Below are 22,763 nucleotides of genomic sequence, written 5' to 3'. Positions count from 1 at the left end.
AGATAACGGCAAATTTCGCCAGGAGTTGAATTTATATGACCATTTCATGTTTTAAAAGTTTTGCATTTTTTTTTCTTTGGAAAAAAAGGGGGGGGGGTTCGAGAGAAAGTTTGCATACTCTGGCCTAGATTGACCAATTGTCGAACTAATTATAAGGGGATTTAAAACATTTTATAAACAAAGGAACTCGTCTAAGCCTTTAGAAATTTATACTCACAGGATGAAGCTGCAACATTCAGTCAAGTGAATGGGCACTGAAAGGTTTGGAAATGTCATTGAATAGCAGACCTCTGTCATTCAGTCACCTTTCAGTTTACTGAATGACAGAGTTTCATCCTGTGACCGATTTTTGTTTGAATTTTTAGGATCAAGGTGAAATTTTATTGATTGGACTATTGCAGCTATTAAAAGAGTGGATTTTACTGAAAGGAGAGAACAGATTCCATACAGAATGAATGCCTTCAGTTGATTATAGTAGACTTCCGCAAACACAGTTGAAAACAGTAAAGGCATACTAAGCCATACAATTGACATAACTTACATCACATAAGTAAGTAATATTTATTTGGTGATTGAAAGGTGCGATGTAAAGTTGTTCTCTATCCAGAAAATACCACTCAATCGTTTTATTTCTCTTTTTTCAGGAATGGAGTGTGGAATCAGTCTTAGAGTTCATTAAATAAAAGTATATTCAAAGCCCTATATGTGGCAATTGAATATGGCCCAAAGTATGATCTAACTTTAAAACTGACGCAATATCGATCGCCATCCCTCCATTATAATATTTTTTTTAAAAATTATGATTAACTGAACGTAATGGTATTTTTAGGAATTAACCTTCAAAAATCAAGTTGCATGAGTGCTATAACTTTATACTCCAATACATTACCCATACATGTGTACTAGTTCTTTTGTAGTTAATTGTTACTTATGTATGGCTTATACACGTATGTCTGATTTTTTGCATTAAAAACGTGGCGACAGTGCACGGTAGAATTAATAAGAATGCCATTAAGCTTTTTTTCCCCAAATAATTCTTATTTGCTCATTTTTTTTCTGATTTGGGGCTTTTTACAACTTTCCTTCCAACAGCAGTTGATCCAAATTTTGTTGAATTTTCCTGCGTCAAAGTTTCTTTCATGCATGCTTGTACCAATGAATAGTATTACCATTATAGTAATTAACCAAAAAAAATTAAATTAAAAAAGTTTTTTTTTAATGATAAAAATAAGGAAAAATTGAAAATAATAATAATAAATAAATAAAATAAAGAATAATAAAATATGTTACCCCCCCCCCCCGGCAAAACCTTGTTTGAGGTTTTTTTTTATGTTTTTGTTTTTGTTTTGTTTTGTTTTGTTTTGTATTTTTTTTTGGGTTTATGCCTAAATACCCCAAATTTAGTCCCAAAGTAACGCAGTATTTGTGCTGATAAAAAAAATCTCTTAAAATGTGAACTTATTACCCCCCACCCCCCTTGCCCCCACGAAATAGTATTTTCATATATGGACAATTTTCTGGATTCTCCACTGCTGAGGTATACCTTTCCTATTTCAAATCACCCAATGACTTTTGTTCACTAACTTTCATCTCGATAAATCAATCTGATTGACAAATGCATTGAAAGCAATTTTCCCGAAGAGAAATCCTAGTTCCGCCCGTTTTAAATCAAGAAAACTTTCCGGATTTCTCTTCAGTTTTGCTCCGACTTTCTTATCAACCACAATACAATCAGACATATCTCAGTTGATTCCCTTAGCTACTGGGCTAAATATGCGAGGAGTTCTGAATGACAGTAAATACCCGCCATAAATAAAATCGAAAGCAAAAAATGTCAACAAAGCTGAATTTAGTTGTTGCTGCTTGTAATAACAGAGGTATAGGGAAAGACGGACAATTGCCATGGCGATTGAAGTAAGAAATTAGTGTTTGTAAACATATTCAGACTTAGAATGCTTTGTTAGTGTCAATTCACTTCATTGATCAGTCGTCGCGTCACCCAAGCAATAGCACTTTCAGAGAGGTTACCTAGTACATACAGATTTATACATTTAGCTTTGTAAGAAACACAAAGGCAGTATAAACCAATACATCAGATCAATGACGTTCCACATTGAATATATGGCGTACACTCAATTGTTTTCTAAGGAAACCCATTCAATACAAATGGAATACAATGGAAACTCATTCAGTACAACAATAATTGTGATTTAGATTGAGATTGTTGAATACAATGTATAGCACAGGGTTTTCTTTAGCTTACCTGACTGGTTATTATCATGGTCTCATGTAACGATTTCAATGGTCATGCTACCAACTGAATTATCTGTGCTTTTCTGATTTAAAGTTCTGAGTGAATTATTTTTGCAGGAAGGACATGGAATTTTTCAAGAAAATTACAACACAGACAAAAGATGCAGGTATGTATGTTATGAAGTTATAACCAAATAAAAAATATATATATTTCTTTTAACGACAATAATCTGCTGCAAATTCTAACTCTTAATCTCTTGTATTTTATTCCAGTGCTCATGGTTATTTAAGAAATAATTAACCGCATCAGAGGAATTGTTGGAGAATATACCTGATAGTCAAGAGATTTTGTTGGCAAATAAAAACCGAGCCAGAATGGCGAAGTTTTTATTTGCCAACAAAATCTTAACACTGAGGGGTATATTCTCCAACAATTCCGAGGATGTGGGAATTATTTCTATTCTGCTATGCCAAATTTTTAAACGCCTGTATAGAGAAAGGGAGAAGTAGATGTCAACATCAACATTAAGTGCCTTATTATGTCACAATTGAATGCTACTTCTTGTATTTGCACTTCACGCATTACAAAAAGTATGAGGTAATACGAATCCCAAGTAAACTTTTTCTACAAAATTGCATCACAATCAAAAAAGGCCTCAGTCTTTTTCTTAGTAGTAGCAGTCAAAATAAGAGGAAACTGATTAAAAATTATTCATAATTTGTTGATGGTCTTTGTGATTTATTGGAGAATATTTACATTTGCTGTCTTTTTCTACTAAGCCAACTGTGAAATTGATTTGAATGCCATTTTCGTGTATACTCGCATATAGAAATATGCACGGAGAAACTCGCACTAAAGTGACGTCACAATGAGCTATAGAGACGTTAATAAAAATGTAACGATATAGGGCAGTGAATAATTCAAACATTGAGTATAGCGCTCTTCATGAAATATGCCAAGTCTGTGTGATTTACGCACCAATAACTCACACAAAGCTTAAAAACATTCCTTAAATAATGGCCATGGCATTTCTTTGATCTTTGCAATAACCGTAGTAGAATGTAACATAAATCTGGTCATTCTTTTGAAAACATTTTTAAGTCCAGAAACAAACAGTAGATCTGATCAAGATACCAGGACAGTTTCCTAACCTACAATTTTAGATAAAAAGAATGCAGTAGTGATGGGGAGAAAGACATGGTATTCAATCCCAGAGAAATTCCGTCCACTGCCAAACAGGATAAACATTATTTTGAGTACAACCATGAGGTCAGTTTTAATTTATTCTCTCATGTGCATCTTTTAACTTAACCTGGGCCATTGAAGTGTTTCTGACACCAGGTGAAAGGGGTGGGGGAGGAGCTGGAGCATTTTATTCTGAAAAAAACTATACAACTATAGAGTCCCCTTAGATGAATATATTAAAAGAAGTATAACAAAATACCACCTTTAAAGAGAGTAATAAATGTCTGTTTTTGCAAACAACAGTCAAGGGCATCATGGAAACAAGTTATTTTTAAAATAATTTGTTTAAGTTATTAAATGTCATTATTTTGGGTTATCTTTCCCTGATTATGCTTTTCTTCAGTAACTTATTCCAGTTATTGACACTTTATTATTCATTATTTTAAACCTACTGGCATCTGAAAAGCTTTATTCATTCTGTACTTGGGTTATTAAGTAGATGGAAAAGGTTCATGACAGTAAAAGTAATCTATCTTTAAGATTTAACAAGTTGAAATTCAACAAATCATAACTTATTTCAGTTATTTCAACCTTAACCAACCTCACTTTAGAACTCTTGCACAAAAATCTACACCTTTGCACAAAAATCTACAGCTTTGCACAAAAATTGTAAGACATAGAGATTGTACAGTAATATCCAAGGAATTGAGGAAAATTAGTCTCACTGTTGGCAAAATTGGCGGAAGTTGTGTAATTGACCTCTGAAATGTTCATGAAATGGAATTATTTTTCCCTGAAAAATATCATGATGTTTTGATAAATATCATCCTATCTGCTCAGGAGATATGAAGTCTGTTGAGTCTGTTAAAAGAAGTACATATATTTACAACTTTCTCAGCCTTAAATACATCATCTTAAATCAGCTGCAAACTCAAAATATTGATGTTTTTTGGCAAAATTGATAGGCATTCTATGTTTTAAGAATTAACTCAAATGAGTTATTTCTTTGTTTAGTAATAAATAAGTGAAGTAACCTAAAAAATTATTTTAAAAAATAACTTGATTCCATCATGCCCCTGACTGAACAATAGATGATTAGGATTTAGGACCACAGATGGTTCTAAGCTTGAACAGTTTACAATTGCCAGTCGATAACTATTTCAATCCCTGCATATTTTATTTATGTCACAATCATAATTAACTTTTGTCATTATAATGTTTTTCTTGTTTCAATGACTTCATTATGAAATTAACCTTTCTGAATTCAGGCAGTTGGTTTAAGTTTGTCATAATAACTAAGAATTACATTCCTACATTAGGTTAGATAACATTTAAATTATGGTTCTCGGGCCTGCGCACATCTGTTTTGAGGTAGCCACATTGCAAATTTTATCAAATTTTCAATCAACTAAAAAGTTTATAGTACGGAGACCAATCCAGGGAAAAAAAAATTTAGCCCTTATTTACTCGTAGATTTGCATTCGATTTTTTGTTTCCAGTAGCCATTTGGTATAGATGTTGACATTGACAGTCATTCAACATAGACACTTTGTAGTATGCATATATTTGGTAATTTTGTGAGATGTTACGTATATCTTCAGAATGACTCCAGTTTAATTATGAAGGAAGAATTTTCATCTTTATTTTTATAGAAAATTTTGGAATAAAAAATGCCTCCCACATCTAATTTATCGCTGATAAAATGGTTTTTAAGAAAGCCTCCAGCCCTCATCTGTTTTTAAGAAAATTGGCCTGAGAACCATTATTTTAATTTTACCTAACCTTAATATCATGTTTAGATTGGAAGGATTCAGTCCAATTTAAAACTTCAATTTATCTATTAAGATGCAAAAGAATAACATTAATAATTTCATACAAATTTACATTAAATTCTCAGTAGAGGTTTGTGCAACATTCCCATTCATGAAAGGCATTACTATTTCTTCACAAGTTTACCATTAATACATGTATGCAAACAAAATAATAACTCTTTAGCCTTGTGATCACAATGCATGCTTTCTATGGACAGTAAATTTTGTATGTATTTACCATATTTTTATAGCCATGCACCAGAGGGGACATATGTAGCTAAATGTTTGGATGAGGCTGTTTCCATGGTAACTGGTAATGGCATCCTAGCTGACAAAGTTGAAGGTGTTCACATCATTGGAGGGAGCTCTGTGTATAAAGTAAATTTTGTGACAACTTAAGTTAATGACATAGAAAACATCTTAAAAAATCAAAACTACTTCCTAAATTGAGCATCAATAAAACTACAGTCAAACTTCGTTATCTCAAACTCGATGGGACAGAGAAAAAGCTTCCAAGATATCCAAGGATTCCAGATATCGAGGATAAAATACTTAAAAAGAATAAGTAGTTGGGACTTCCAAATCACTTTGACATAGCCATGGTATTAAAGATATAGGTTTTTGAGATAAGATGTTCAACTGTGCATAGGTTTTCAATACCATGCTTTGATGTTATTTTTAGGCAGCCTTCGAGTCTAACTACCCCTGCAGAATTTACCTGACCCGTGTGCTGGCAGATTTTGACTGTGACACATTTCTTCCAGAATTCGATCTCACTGTGTTCAAAAAGATTGAAAAGTGAGTATAAACTATGGTTTATGGATGTCTATAACCAAGTTTAGAGTTCTGGCTAGGAGTTTTAAGTGCTTTAAATATTCAAGATTAAATTACCATTGATCTTGTTTAATTAATATGTTCTATGCAAGCCTTATAGCAAGGCTGCTGAAATGATTTACATTTCAGGACAAGAACTTCAACATTCTTGCATCATCTGATTTTTTAATGAACAAATAGGTCTGTAGGAGCCTGTGTTAATATTTTCAGTTTATCAGTGGTTTTTTTAGCCCCAATTTTCTATGACCATTCAATTTTGAATTTTTTAATATGAAAATTGTCAGCAGTTATGATTGATACTATATACCAACTTTTATTCATGTGCAAAAATATCTATGAGTTCTGCAACCTTCTTTTACTCTTGAATATTTCTCCCCATGAATCAGTTCTTGTAATGGGCAATTTATGTAGACTGTTCTCTCAGACATGAACATTAATAGATTGAAGCAGATAAATTTCAAACTTTCGAACCCGAAATAAAAGTTGTTGCAAATAATAGTTCATCGATTTGTTGGTTTACAGTAATAGAAAATGAACAGTCTTCAGGGGAAAAAAAACTTAAACAGTTAAATGCAAAATTTAATCATTTTTATACCCCGCTCCAAAGGAGAGGGGGGTATAGTGTTTTAGCCTTGTGTGTCTGTCTGTGTATCCGTGTGGCTGTTCATAACAAATTTTCGTCGCAGTTTTCTCAGCAACTACTCATCACAGATGCTTGAAATTTTAGTACAATCTTTGTTCAGGCATGCTATATGATGGGATTCATTTTTGTTTGAATCCGATGTCAACTTCCTGTTTATCCTTGCGTCTGTCCGTAACAAATTTTCATCACAGTTTTCTCAGCAACTACTCATCACAGATGCTTGAATCTGATGGGATTCATTTTTGTTTGAATCCGATGTCAACTTCCTGTTTATCCTTGCATCTGTCCGTAACAAATTTTCATCACAGCTTTCTCAGCAACTACTCATCACAGATGCTTGAAATTTTAGCACAATCTTTATTTAGGCATGCCATATGGTGGGATTCATTTTTGTTTTAATCCATTGTCAACTTTCTGTTTATCCGTGCATCTGTATGTAACAAATTTTCGTCGCAGTTTTCTCAGCAACTACTCATCACAGATGCTTGAAATTTTAGTACAATCTTTGTTTAGCATGTCATATGGTGATTCATTTATGTTCGAATCTGATGTCAACTTCCTATTTATCCGTTAGGGCTGCCACAAATCAGAAAATTTTCGAATCGATTCAGTTCAAACAAAAACCTCAAATTTCGAATAAATAAATAGAAATAGAACCTTTTTTGATTTTTGTATAAAATCTGTAATGTTTGATATTTCAAAATAAATAATGAAACACACTTTTATTAGATTTATTAAGATAATATGGAATGTAAAGCCAAGAAAACAAAGGAAATACCTATAATTTTCTAATTAATTACAAGGTATGAACCAAGAATCAGATGTCTGAAATTCAAATTATAAAAATACTGGTCATTAGTTTTAATAGAGGAAACATGCAAACAAATCTTTCAAACAAAACTTCCATGATCGCATATGCTAAACATTTAAGTATTGGTGATTTGCTTACAAAAGCTATTTTGCCACAACAGAAATTATGATTGGATCCCTGATGTGTTTATTTAAATTTTTGACTCACCACTACAATATCAGAACGTTGAAACACATTGCTGTCGTAACATACTTCCATAATTAATTTCACATTCAAAACGATGTCAATATTTAAAAGAAATAAGAAAATTTGCAGCTCTGAGTCAGGTCCTCTAAATTCAGAATTGCGTGGCTGATGGGTATTGCCTAAATGCACTTATCATCTGTGACATCTTTCTGTAGAAAATGGAAGTAGTCCTCCACCGACTTCTTCGCAGTTTTCATGTTTTTGTTTACTATAAAATGATTTGCCATTATTTCTTCCGATTAACCAATCAGAATGCACCTTACAACAGTGAATGTTAGTCTGAATCGAATAGAAATCCAGGAAAAACGTACTTAATCAAACTGGAAGACTTTGAATCATGGTAAACCGATATTTTGGTTAATCGTGGCAGCCTTATTATCCGTGCATCTGTCTGTACCATTCATAACAAATTATTATCGCAGTTTTCTCAGCAACTACTCATCACGGTTGCTTGAAATTTTATCACAATCTTTGTTTAGGCATGCCATATGGCGGGATACACTTTTGTTTGAATCAGATGTCAACTTCCTGTTTATCCGTGTGTCTGTCCGTACCAAATTTCCGTCAAAGTTTTCTCAGTAACTACTCAGCGCAGATGCTTGAGATTTTAGCACAATCTTTATTTAGGCATGCCATAATGGTGGGATTCATTTTTGTATGAATTTGATGTCAATATGAGAGTGTATATTCACATCAGAGTGGGGGTATTACTAGTGAGCATTTGCTCACAGACTTCTTGTTTTATTTTCCAAAAAATATTCTGGTCATTGTAGTGTGAAATGATTAACATGTCAGGAAGTCCTGAAATGTCATAGTGATGACTCTTTCATGTAGATAGGTCTTCTAAGCTGATTTTAGTAGTTTAATTATCCCCTCGCAATGAAGTTGGATGGAATACAGTGATGCGCTTATGAGTGTCTAAGTGGGTGGGTGAGTTTGTGTGTAATGGAAATCATAAGTTTTTATTGGGATCAATATACTCTTTTGTGAGGAGATGCACCACTTTGTGTTGCCTTTGTTTTAATAGCAATGCAAAACACACTGTAAACTGCATCTCACAACTATTTTTGTAGATGTTTCAACACAGTGAGTGAGGTATAGACAGTTCTTTTTACTATTTTTATTTCTTTTAAGCTGTGAAGATTTGCCAAAAGAAAGAATGACAGAGAAGAATATAGACTTTGTATTTGAAGTATATGAAAAGATACAAATTTGAAGTCTTTATGAGCTACATGTAGGCATAAGAAAATTTTTGATGGTACTTATTTATGTTACATTATACTAACTTTTATTTTATTAATACGAATTTAAAATGTATAGTGTAACATAGTTTGCTTTAAAAGCAGTGAAAACAGTTTTCCTTTTCATTGTGCCACTTTGGTGTATACATGTTAAAAAACAATAGCAAAGAGGAATGATAGCCCTGAATACAGTATACTGTATAAAGGTTTTCTGTGTATAATTTTTTTTTTTATAATTTTTGATAAAAAAATGATCCTATTTCTATATTTTATTTTTTAAAATTTGTTTTGAGTATCTGCAATCTAAGATAACTTATTTTTTTTCTTACCTTAAATGTGTATATCAGACCTGTTTACTCTTACGATTTCCCCGTATTTTGTACGGATTTTAAGTCCAAAACACGTCTCACGTTTTGCCACTATGAAAATACGGAAATTTTAGCAGTTATTTTTCGTTATGATTTGTCTCAGTTTGACGTTTTTTAATCACTGTAATAAAGAAAAGATTTCAAACGCTTAAGTGACGTCGGGTTTCCAAAACGCGGTGGTTTAAAAAATGACAGTTGTGGTAATCAGAATCGTAGTTGTTCTCTAGTAATATATGTACAATCGATGGAAAGTGAAATATTTACTGGCAAATGCCAAATCTCACTGACAAATCTAATAAAAAAATACTGAGAGACAACAATATAGGTAAACAGGTCTGGTATATTGTTTTACCATAGACCAAGTATCTAATATTAAACCTATGGGAAAAATAAAAGATCGATCTTGTAAGAAGGTTTAAAATTGAAATGAGACACTTTACTGCAGTCACTTTGATAGTTCAGATTGGGGTTTTTATGGGACAAATATTTTATGTATTCAGAAATGTCTCCTTTATTTAACAGAAATATCTTCCTTGTGATGGAGAAAGACTCTGCTTAAAACTGGACAATATTCTTAGCTCTGATCCTGAGTAAACCCTTTCACATATAGAGCATTTTGTGTGAATTTGTCTTGATGCTGTGTCCGCTTTGTTTTTGTTCAATTTAGTTTTCTGTTTCCTTTCATTTTATTTGTTATCCTGGCTGTATGCCTAAATGGTGATGTCAATAAAACTAGGAAACACATGCCTATGGTCAAGGTTCTGCAGTCCTTTTTGATGGACAGAAACTTGTTGGTATATACATGTATAAATTTGGGGAATAGGAATATTACGTTTGTCTTCTTCGTTTGGTGATAAAACATTCCTATCCTTTTATCTCTGAATCATGATCAATTATCATAGTAGATGAATTATCGGGTCCCCTGAGTTTACGCAGGTGACCTGTTACTGTTTTTGTCTGTCTTCGTACGTTATGCATTAAGATTTAAACATTTTCAGCTTCTTCTCTGAAACCATTAAACCAATTTCAACCAGTTTTGGCTTATAGCATCTATGGGTGAAGGGGAGTAAAAATTGTGAAATTCACAGCTGAGGGATGGGGCTTAAACCATCAAAATTAATGCAATCTTTAAAAACACTTTTTGACTCCTGGACATCAAGCAGTCAAACTGGCATTGAGACCTCTACCAAAATTGTGAAATTCAGGGATTCTGGTGCTAGGGCGGGTCTTTGTTGATAATAAATTGTATAGATAAAATGCTATATTTCTTTAAAAATCTTCTCCTCTGCTCCTGGGTATTACATGTGTAAGCAGATGAACTAATTAAATAGTTATGATGAGCAAGAGTGCTTCTTCCAAAATTGTGAAATTTCATGGCCCCTGGGTCATGGGTTCTGGTGTTAAGTTGGGACTCTACTGATTATACATTGAAAATGCATTAATTCTTTAAAAAGTTTCTTCTCTGTTCCTGAGTATTAAGCTAAGTGCATAGTTACGATGAATAAGGGTGCCTCTTTCATAAATGTGAAATGTATGACCCCAGATTCAGGGATTCAAAATGGGGGGGGGGGGGTATTGATTATATGGTGAAAAAAATTAATGCTTTGAAAATCTCCTCTGTTTCTGGACATAAAGCAAACAAACTAATTGTAGTTATGATGTAATGAGCAAGGTTGTGTCTTCCAAAATTGTAAATATCATGGCCAGAGGGTCAGAAGTTCTGGTTTAAGGGCGGGGTTCTATTGATAATTTAATGAAAATGCATTAATTCTTTGAAAATCTTTTTGCTGTAGGTAAAAAGCCGATGATTTAAGGTGCATGGTTATGATGAGGGTGCTTCTTCCGAAACTGGGAAAGATGGGGGGTTATATATTATATACTGAAAATGAATTATTGCTTTTAAAATTGTCTCCCCTGCCTCTGAATATTAAGCAAACGAACTAAATGCAATAATATAAATATGAATAAAAGTGCATCTCTTTTGCTCCTAGGTATCTAGTTTTAGTTTTGAAAAGATACTAGTAATAATGATATTTATCTCGTAAATCTATAAGATATACAACATTGCATAATTTTGTTCTTATTTAGTCCTCTTGATGTGTTTAAGCAGATTAGATGCAGAACTGTAGCTCTCTGCTTGAGAAAATTCGGACAGATAAAGCAGAGAGCTACAGATCCAAGCGTTGTAAAAACCTTCGATTTACGCCGCCACTTTTTTGTCGCTCGCTTCGGCTATTATTTCTTGTATTTTATGCTTTCCTCCGCTTTAAGAATTGTATCAGATAAATTGCAATATATGTTACTCCTATTCTTAATACTTTATTTACCTTTCAACGGTCCCAAACAGCCTTTTTGTGGTTTTGGAATGTCGATTTAAAAAATTCCCAATCCGTCGACGTCCATGTTGGGGGTCGTGAGAAAAAAAAAGACTTTCAAAGAACATACACTTGCCGAGAAAATGTAGATAAAAATTTCAGATATCATATATATTGACTATAAAGAAGACAATATATGTATTTTTAAGAAAATTAGATAAATAAAACTCGGGCGTGATATTTTAGGATGACACCAACGAATGGGAACTTTCCCTTTTATTTAATAAATTTCAGCCACATCGTTGAATGCTATGATCTACTAGACTAAGTATGATTTACAATACGATATTTTTTTGTTCATAATTAAAATTTTGTATACGTGTTTTTAAACGTTAAGAATGATTATTTGATACCAATTAATATATCGGTTAAATTTTAGCCTCAATTATATGTACAATAAGTTTCCATGGAATATTAATTTTCGTTAAAACAATAAATATTACTATGTCTTTTATTTCCTAAACAAAACTAAATGGCATAATTTTTATATTTCAAGAAAATGAATGAAATATTTGGTAAAACTCCGGAGCTTCTGGGCCCTCACCAGCAGGCACGTAGTATCAGGGGAGCCTCCCCACTATTTATTCCCAAAACCTAACCTTTTACTATTGAAAAAATGTACATTGAAAGGGTGGACCCCCCACTGTTCGTTGCAGCATTGTTAAATCATGGTATTTTGGTGAAAGATGGACACACCTCCCCCCCCCCCTCTCCCCACTTTGGATTTTTTTTTTCAAAATGCGTTAAATTTAGGACAAAATCAACGGACTTTGAAAAAAATTTTCAAAGTGCGTTAAGAGTGTACATCAATATTTTTTACCATGGAGACATTTAACGCATTTTGAAAAAATAAGCATAAAACAAAAATTCTGGACTAGATTTTAGTAATAGACAGCATTATTTTGTTACATTTCTTTCGAAAAAATGATGAATTGATCTACCCTCATCGAGAAAGAGGAGAAGACTGGTAGGTCCCCCAGCTCAACTCTTCATTTATATGTATTAACATAGCTGTATGACATTGATATGACATTGATATATTTTCTCTCAATAAATTTCATTTAACGTAAAATAGACGAAAATAGACGAAGGGGCCCTTCAACAAACACACACACACACACACACACACACACACACACAAGAAATAGGACTTCGAATTTTGACAATCTTCCTTTTTCGTACTTGCTTGACAAAATTTTTAAAGTTGTAATTTTTTCCTGGCTGGCAAAAGTTATATTACGTTCCTGATCAGAGCCCTTAAACACTGAAGGGGGGGGGGGGCTCAAGACCCCCCCCCCACCTAACCCCCTGCCGTTCTCTGCGTACACATCATTTCTATTCTGGCTACGCGCCTGTAAACTTTTATGCAAAATTTTCTACTTAATGTTTAAATTCGTATTTGAGTTCAAAACTCATTTAAATCCCTTCTGAGTTTTAAATACGTATGTACATGAACTTACCAAATCACCACATTACATTGTATAATGATGCGTTTATGGTATTTGTATCAGTACTGATCGTTATTTACTTCGGATTTTCACTGCAGCAATTGTTAGCTAAATGTTAAACAAGTGGTGTGTGCCGACACTTATTTTTAATACAATGAATATACATTGTACAGAGATAAGAACCGCCCTTATCCACTATTTGTACATATGAAGGTTAATCTCTACCTTACTAATTGACACCTGTTATTAGAACCTCACGTAACTCTGCACTAAAATAGTCGAAAGAGGGTCTGTGATTTCCAGTTGCATTTATTTTTGAAAGACTCAGTAGAGTTATCTAACCTGCTTATAGTGGCGCTGGACGGGGTGGGAAGTAGCTGTAGGCTGCCACTAAGCGCTTTTGCGCTGCGCTTAGCTGTTAAAAAATGGAAATGGTAGATCCATACCCCAAGTGCTTTGGATTATAAAAGCTTACTCTTAATACAAAGAGTACAAACAGTATTACAATGTTTGTCTTAACCATAATCCTTGGTCACTGCAACAAAGCGTTTACAATGTTTACATTTTCAAATGACTTTGTTCGAGATAAAACTACAAAAAGGTAATAGCTTTATTACCCAATAATGCGATTTGCTCAGCACATCGCATTAGCTTGCTTTCTTGTGTGTTGCTTAGAAATACAAAAGAGAGTGGCTTGCTGAGAGTACTTATTATTGAACAAGAATATTTTTTATTGAATCACGAATCATGTAAAATGTAATTATAAGGAAAAACTGACTATACTTGTTTTTTTTTTTTTTGTTTTGTTTTTTTTTTTTTTTGCTTGATAATTTTACGCACAATTTATTCAGCTTACCGCTCGAGCAATTTTACTCAGGTGAGAGTTGTGGCCCAAAGGTCTCTTGTATATGTATTTCCTTTCGTAATGTCGATAGAAGCTTGTCTTCGATCGCTTGGTCATTGATCATACAATGTAACTTCTGTAATTGATTTATATAAACTAGAAAGAGGTAAAACTAAAGACCATCAAACGGGCAAGAATGACGTATCTTAGTCTTCAGATACTATGAATTCATGTATATTAAACTTTTAATTAACCAGTGTTCGAGTCAAGAACGAGATGGAACAACCTGGATTTTACGTAATGGCTGCCATGTGCCGAGGAAGAGGTGTTGGATACAAAGGAAAGCTGCCTTGGCGTCCGCTCAAGTAAGATGATGTGCCTATCCCTTCTCTTTTTTTTTGGGGGGGGGGTATTTTTTAATTTCAAGGAGGAAGTATATATTCAATGTTATGTGTCCCTACTGTACTTTGAACGAAGATTAAACTTCCAGACCTATACACAAAATTTCGATCGATCTTTGCATTAGCGGCATAGTCTATAACCTGGCCATGTATCTAAAACAGCCAAGGAATCGTTTCTAATTACTACGGCCATGGTAGCTTCATCATTATTGTATTTAAATAAATTACATCCTGTTGATCATAAGACAATGAAAGTAATAAGAATTCAGAGCACCCTAACAACAAAAGCAAATGCAATATTATTTAATTTTTGACATTAAATAAAGAACTAATAACTAGACAAGCCAGTCAAAACACCAATAAAACTACGTATATATACTTATAACTCTAAAGATTGTATAAAGATAAATCAATCTAATTATATAAATCTAATTTATAATTAATCTAAAGCTAATTCAAATATAACTTGTCATTTCGGTCCTCTGTTGTACGCTAAAATAAAAGTAGCCAGGCAGATAGCTATTAAACACATCCATACGTGGGGACAATTCGTTGGTATAAAGACCAGAAAACATTTTTAACAATGCCTGTTACGCTTCGTGGCTTAAATCCTGTGCCCTTTAAAATCCGTGTCACAGATTCTGTATATAATCCTAATAGTTCTCGTTAAAATGTCTCTAGTCCTAGTAAAATTAATGTACATGTAGTTAGGTAAAACATTTTTCAAATAGAAATGAAGTGTACTATATATTGTATCAGCTGCTAAAAGAATATTTTGAGAAATTCTTTTAAATTCAAATTGTGCAAATATCTACAAAATAAATCCCATGCTTTGCAATTATTTTCAATCATTATTGTTTTGCTCGATGCGGGATTCATTATTTTGCGTTCAAAAGTTATCACAATGATTAAAATCATTGTACTTTATCGTTAAAATTTAACTTATTTGTAGTAAGTTCAAATACACCTTTGGAATGAGTCCTGAATCAATATGGCTGTTGTTCTAGATATCAAATGTCTTTTATTTATATTACATTTTTTTTTTACAAATTAAAGTTTCTTTTCATTTTGCCACTTCTTTCTTTCTTTCAGAAAAGATTACGATTATTATATGGAACTGACCTCACGGGTAGCCTTTGCAGGTAAAACAAATTCTACTACATCCCCCTTATTACACCCCCTAATTAATTGTAGTGTTGGGGGAATATAGTTTTTAGTCTGTCTGTCCCCTTTTATAAACTTTAACAATAAGCTTGGCCATAACTTTAGAACGGTAGTGCAAAAGTTATCATATTTCACAGGTGTATTCCTTGTGAAAAGACCTTTTTTGGGGACCAACATTTATGATCTCATGACCTTGAAATTTCAATTAATTTTGAAAAAAAAACTTTAACCTTGTCCACAACATTTGAACGGTTAAAGTTGGAGCTTTCATATTTCACAAGTACATCCCCTGTGACAGATTCGAATTCATTCGTAAAGAACTTTTATTATAACGTTGGCAATGAGCTGGCACTCGGGGGCATCAGTGTTTCACAAATAAATATTGCTCGTCTGCCTTCTGTTCCATGTAGAATCGTCTGCATGGTCTAGCTTTGCATTTTTCCGATTTACACAACTATGAAAAACTAGACCCTCTTAACAAATTTAAACGTATAAGAATTTTACCTAATATACCCCTATCCCCTTCCCCCTCAGCGCCTTCAATTTGAAAAAAAAAATCATCATTGAGACGCTGCTTTGTTCATTGCAGGTAAAAAATGCGTCAATATTCAAGGAAGAAAAACTTGGGAAGGCACAGGAGACGAACAAAGAAAAAGGAAAAACGTGTTTAACATTGTGATAACCAGAAAAGCTGGGTAGAATTTATTTTTATGTAGCTTATTTCGAAAACGATTGTGGTCAATATACTGTATGTGTACTTAAAAAGCGGGCTTCATATTTTAGCGGCTTTGGCGCAGACAACGATGCGCTAATTTACAAATACCGCTAAGAAGTTATTTATAAATACAGTACACGGCATGGACATGTGTAGCGCTAATTCATGATTACGCCAACAACTCCATACCCAGTGATTGCGCTAAATTTTGAATACGCCAATTTATGTACACGTACAGTAATATGTCTGATTGTTATACTTTCATGTTAAGTAGTCAAATTTGATTGGTTTAAAAACATTTGTTAAAAAGTACTATTACCCTTACCGAGCGAATAAACCACGCTCTCCCGGTAACACTATATCGCAACGGTTGAAAATGCATGACGACGTTTAATAGTATAAAAATGGTTAAGTGCGGAAATTGTTTGCGTGTACGGTTCACCATGACATTTTTCTTTAAATGCATTGTAAATATACATTAAGAATAACAAAATAAAGGTATATTGCGTGATTTTTATGGGTAGCATGTGAAATTACTTTCCCTTGAAAACCATTGTTGACCTCGGCTTCGCTTCGGGCAACAATGGTTTTCGCGGGGTAATACCAAAAAAATTTAAAATTTCTTTGGAGGGAATCTCTGCAGAAAGACCCGGATGTTCATAAAACTGTGTCCTCGTTGGATGAAGCGGTACAGTTCTGCCTCAGTCCGGAAAACAGAGAACTCTTTGATGTAGTCTGGATATTGGGTGGCCAAAAAGTTTATGAGGTTTACCATTTACCTTTTAGTGTATTTAATATATTTTATTTGTTTTCTTCACGTCTCTGTGTACACCATGTCTTTACTATAATGATTTAGGGAAAAAATGAAGTTCATGGTCCTTTATTACAAAATTTTAAGTTTCTCTTAGAAATCATTGTTTTGGTTTGCTGGGGTTTTTTTATGGCTTCTTCTCATGTAAAAATCCGAGAGCGTGAAAATAAATACAGTAAAAGAAAAAAAAAACTAATTTTACGGTATGCATTTATCGTATGTTAATTTATAGAATTATCATTGCCTGTTTTAGGAGGCAATAGAAAGTCCTTTTTGTAAAAGGATCTATTTAACAGAAGTATTAGAGGAGTTTCCTGCCGATACATTCTTTCCATACTTTGATGAAGAACTATATAAAGAGATAAGGTATTATGTCATATAGGATTTTGCAAACAAGCTTCAGATTTTGGCTGTAATTAATAATATTTAATTAATAATGTTAACATTTTTTTTTATGTTTTGAACGAGAGTAATAGGAAAATTCATATACTCAGCATATACTTACAGACAGTTTATTATTTATAATAAACGCAATGCGTAATATCACAGTATTCTTATTGAATGTTATATTGTTAAAAGTGACATATAGGCCCGATGGGCCGGGTGTTGAAATTCCTATTATATGTATATTTGTTGACAGTTTTTGTAATAGTACATAACACATGTCACTATAATAAACCATTTACTTACTTACTTCTAAACGTAAGCCCATTTAGGACTTATCAAAAAATATTTATGAATTCCTTATAACAATTTTTTGAATTCATTAAAACGAATTCAAGAAATATATTATAACAGATTTAATTCGTTATAACAATTAAAACAAGATGTGTTTGTTAAACACTGATGCCCCCGTATGACAGCTTATGGCGAAGGTTAAAGTGTCTCAAATGCAAGTCAAAATCCAGGCCAAAAGATAAAAAAATGTCAATTTTGAAACCCATAGCTGTTCAAAAGTTCTGGTGAAGGTTAAAGTTTTTAAAAGTAAGTAAAACATCAAGGTCAAGGTCAAAGTTGTTGGTATCCAAAGGAAGGTCTTGTCACAAGGAATACATATGTGAAGTATGAAAGCCCTAGCACCAACCATTCAAAAATTATGGCCAAGGTTAAAGTTTTTCAAAAGTAGGTCAAACTCCTATGTCAAGGTCAAAGGGTCAAAGTGGTTGGTATCCAAAGGAAGGTGATGTCACAAGGATTACATATGTGAAGAATGAAAGCCCTAGCATCAACCATTCAAAAGTTATGGCCAAGGTTAAAGTTTTTCAAACGTAGGTCAAACTCCTAGGTCAAGGTCAAAGGGTCAAAGAGGTTGATATCCAGAGGAAGGTCTTGTCACAAGGAATACACATGTGAAGTTGAAACCCCAAACACCAACTGTTCAGAAGTTATGGCCAAGGCTAAAGTCTCATAAAATTTTGCAAAAGTGGGTCAAACTCCAAGGTCAAGGTCAAAAGGTCAAATATGATGGTACCCAATGAAAGGTCTTGTCACAAGGAATACACATTTGAAATATGAAAGTCATAACTCCAACCAATCAAAAGTTATGGGCAAGGTTAAAGTTGACAACAGACAGACAGACAAACAGATAAACGGACAAACAGACAGACAGGACAAAAACAATATACCCCCGGGATCTTTCGATCCGGGGGCATAAAAATGTTACATTGAATTAAATTCGTTTTAACAATTTCTACAATTCGTAATATCGAATTCAAAAATATTTTTGATAGGTCCTAAATGGGCTTCCGTAATTCTACAATACAAATAAAGTAAAGTCGGTTTCCGTATAATAAAACAACTATTTACTGACTATTCGGACAATAGCAAGTTCAGCAAGTAAATCGCTAAGCCACCTCCTATGAACTATTTTGCACTTACGTACAATATTATTTTGTCAAGTTTTCTTTCCATTTTTTTTTTTTTTTGGTCAACCTTGAGGCTACAATTATATATTATTTGTTTAAAACAACGATGAAGTTTATAAAAATATAAAGGTGTATTTTTTTTCGTTTCAGTTTATCAGATGTGCACGAAGAAGGCGGTGTAAAATATCAGTTTAAAGTTTATGAAAGATTAAAGTTGTAACAAATTAAATTTGTTTGTCGAAAATTTATAACGGGAAAGGAAAATCGTGTTTTTTTTTCCCTTTAGATTGAACTTTGCTTGTCGTGATCGTCAAGTTATTTCGACTGAGTGTCCCTTTAATCAAATAATTTGATTTGGTCTTGGAAGAAGTGTACCTATTTTTTGAAAGGGCATAGGGTTGAAAGAATTTCTCTATTTTTTCATAAAAAATATTTTATTTTTAAAATTATTTCTTTGCAAAATCAATTCAATATTGGACGTCATTTGATTGCTGTACGTAACAGAAATATCTTCATTGCTGTTGACTTTCAAACCTTGAAATAATATTCTCTTTTGATTTAAAAATTCAAAGTTTTAAGGCCAGTTCCCCCGAATCCGTTTAAGACATAAGGCATTAAAAGAAGTACCGAGATATATAATGCATCTTCAAGCTGGTCATACATTGAAGATGCATTATATCGATCTATTTTAACAGTTTAAGGCTTTATGGACATAAAGGTAGACATACTGCTTAACATATATACATGTATAATTAACAATGAGCAATATATCCAATGGGTTATGATAATAGATGTGTTAAGTATGATTTCTTGGGAGGAGTTGGTAACTGTACATCTTTACAAAATACTTGTCTAAATGACCAATTTCACAAACCTTTGATCCATGAGCAAACACATCTTAAGCCCATCCTACAAGGCTTGACTTAAGGACAATCTTACAAATGTTTTAATTGTCACTTCTGTTTAGCTAGATATGAACGTAATGTACTGACCTTAGAAGAAACAACCACCTCCTACTTGATTGTGTATAATTGAAGAGTACTATCCGTTTCGGTCCAGCAATCAGAAACAGTTCAAAAGTCTCAAAAAATAATAATAATAGGCCAAAAAAAAAATCCGGTCAAAGAATGTAAATAGAAATATAAGACCACAGTACTGTTTAGGACTTCATAGTTTAACATTTAATTTAATGAATTCAAGTACGTGTATAGTTATGTGAATGAATAAGAAAAGGTAAACATAGCACAAACATTTTGTGTGTGGCCAATTTTGACTTCGAAATAAACTCATTTTCACAATAAATGACAATTTGTAGGTAATTTATTTTTGAACAAACACTATGATTACAACTGTAAAGTTTTAAATATCATTTATTTATTATTTAACATATCTTGATTATTACAATGTAAAGGCGAATGTTTCTTTTTGTACAGAAAGTCCTATCTCTCACCAGAGGGCGTATTACGCAACCCTACCTACAACATCTCTGTCAACGTCTAAATGTCAAAATTCTTGGCAAAACTTACTTTGACCTATTGCATCATTAGTTATAAATTTAAAAGTAATATATCTAAGCTTTAGATTTTAAAATAAATTTTATTTATAAAAATTAGAAAAAAAAAAGATATATCTGTATCACCGCATCTTACTAGGGATTATTTATCGGCTGGATATTACATCACTAATGTCGACGGATATGGAGAACGTGGAAAATTTAAAATACATTGCCGACAAATATCAACATTTCTTTTAAAAAGACAAACAACAGGCAGCATTAACAAAGATTAAGAAACGTAAAGGTAAAAAGCTTGTCAATCTTCCTGTGATACATTTAAGGACATACGCAACGAACCTTACCTACTGATAATTTTTCCAGATATTCTTAATTTAAGATTATAGTGCCATCAGATGTTCATAGACAAAAAATCAGCACGCATTACCAGGGGTTTTAAAAAGATATCAATTGATGAAAATTCTTGCATAATTCAAAGAAAAATATATGAAAATTACTAAACATATATTCTAGATGTTTTGTTTATCCAAACTTGTTTAAGAAGAAGTGTACAACAGAATATATAGACATTAAAATGCAGCACACAGTTCCTTTAAGTATTGGAACTCTTCAACTCCAGGGAAAAAGACAATAAAGTTCAAACTACGTTGCGTATGTCCTTAAAGGTCACGTGTCTCCGTTTTTCGTACTACTTTTTAGACGTTAACAGAGGTACATGTATAAGTGGAGCGTAGCGGGAACGATAACTGTGTAGAGATTGCAAAAAGTCGTGGTCAGCGTCGATTGATATTGGTGTTTGAAACGTTAGGCCTTAACATACGTATACTGTACAATATGGAGAACACACGACGTACGATTATATCACATTTAAACCCTGCTAAAGAAAAATGATGCTATTCCCAATAATAAGCAATTTTTTTTTACTACGATCAGTCAATTTTGCGACATTATGGAATTTGAAATCATTTTTGCAACAGTGACTTGTATTATTATCGTAAAATGAAAACAAGCCTCTCGTAAAAGCCAGAGAAAATCGTAAAAAGTACATGTATTTTTTGCATCGAGCAATATAATTTTTTTTCAAAATCATTTGAAAAAATACGTGCTGTTCTGACAAAAAATATAAAGAACTCAGTTACATCATAGGTAAAGTTAGATCTCAATTATAATTAGATGCTTGTCATTGCAAAATAGCTGAAGTTTGGAAAAATTCATGCTGAAACGCCCACATATCCTTCGTATCGCACACGAACGCTCGCCATTATCCATTTTTATCGTTATTGCGAAATTCAAATCCAGAATCTAAATTGCCTTTCACGAAATTCACACGACCTTGCTTTCCTTTGTCCGATTTGTTGTTTGATATTGTTTATATAAAAAAAATACAGTAATTAGTTAAGGAAAAATTCTAATAGTAAAAGTAAAGAATCCGGGGATATACGTGTACAATTGCATAATTTTATTGGTTTTAACAAGTACAATAAAAGTTCTAAGCATTATATGATTTGCAATAAAATTGCAATTGCATAAATATTTAGCAAAAAATAATTTTCTAAAATATAAATTTAGTATGACTAATTAACATTGTGTCGTAGATTAACGTATAATTTTATATTATTGTTCTTTTTCCTGAGAGAATAGTAGCTTAAGGCTTAAGAAAGATTTTATCTGTGATATGACACTAGAAATATAAACTCTAAATACTTTTGTGAAAAAAGAATTATATACATTGAATGCAAAATATTCCAAATGAATTGAACTAAAATAAATGAGTGATGTTTTATATTTTAGTTGGAATTTTTTATATTCTTGATTGAACTAAAATAGAAAATTTCTCTCTGGTGTCTATTGAGCATTCTTTTGTCACCTTCACCTATCAACTCCTTGTTTGTTGTAACAAATAATTTAAACACACACACACACACACACATACACACAGAGAGAGAGAGAGAGAGAGATGGAACTTATTAATTTTCCCATGTCATTAACCTCGCATCAACTTCTGACATTTCCATCCAACGAATAATAGTGATAGCGTATATTCTCTTTTTGTTAAGTTTCATTCAAGTTAATGTACTTTTACAAATATCAAAAAATGACCTACATAGCAAATATCTCAATTATTTTTAAATATACTATTTACGTGTAAATTTGCATACAATTTGCATAGTCAATCCTTTATAATATAAACGTTCATTTTAACCAGCCAAAAATATTCTAGTTTTTGGATAAGA

At 32.7% G+C, this 22,763-nt stretch overlaps 1 protein-coding gene across 1 annotated transcript; it reads left to right on the top strand.

The window, feature by feature from the left end:
• The first annotated feature begins 1,775 nt into the window (after window positions 1–1,775).
• Window positions 1,776–19,236, top strand: LOC133193188 (bifunctional dihydrofolate reductase-thymidylate synthase-like). The gene is made up of 12 exons (XM_061329156.1): window positions 1,776–1,914; window positions 2,371–2,420; window positions 3,418–3,523; window positions 5,502–5,628; window positions 5,933–6,048; window positions 8,919–8,997; window positions 14,310–14,425; window positions 15,554–15,603; window positions 16,215–16,320; window positions 16,971–17,106; window positions 17,405–17,517; window positions 19,167–19,236. Exons 1-12 carry the CDS (start codon window positions 1,832–1,834, stop codon window positions 19,234–19,236), a joined length of 1,152 nt encoding a protein of 383 aa, XP_061185140.1. The 5' UTR covers window positions 1,776–1,831.
• The last annotated feature ends 3,527 nt before the right edge of the window (window positions 19,237–22,763 follow it).

The sequence above is a fragment of the Saccostrea echinata genome, unplaced genomic scaffold (assembly GCF_033153115.1).
Source record: "Saccostrea echinata isolate AGI-Se365-2 ecotype Australia unplaced genomic scaffold, CSIRO_AGI_Sech_v1 ptg000027l, whole genome shotgun sequence".
Classification (NCBI taxonomy): Eukaryota; Metazoa; Mollusca; class Bivalvia; order Ostreida; family Ostreidae; genus Saccostrea; species Saccostrea echinata.
Note: the sequence above shows the minus strand (reverse complement) of the source record. Positions and strands in the feature narration are given on the sequence as shown.

Coding starts and splice junctions, on each gene's coding strand:
- LOC133193188 (XM_061329156.1), top strand. CDS start 1,832: ATGTCAACAAAGCTGAATTTAGTTGTTGCTGCTTGTAATAACAGAGGT. Junction 2,421..3,417: donor AACACAGACAAAAGATGCAG/GTATGTATGTTA, acceptor CTACAATTTTAG/ATAAAAAGAATGCAGTAGTG. Junction 6,049..8,918: donor GTGTTCAAAAAGATTGAAAA/GTGAGTATAAAC, acceptor ATTTCTTTTAAG/CTGTGAAGATTTGCCAAAAG.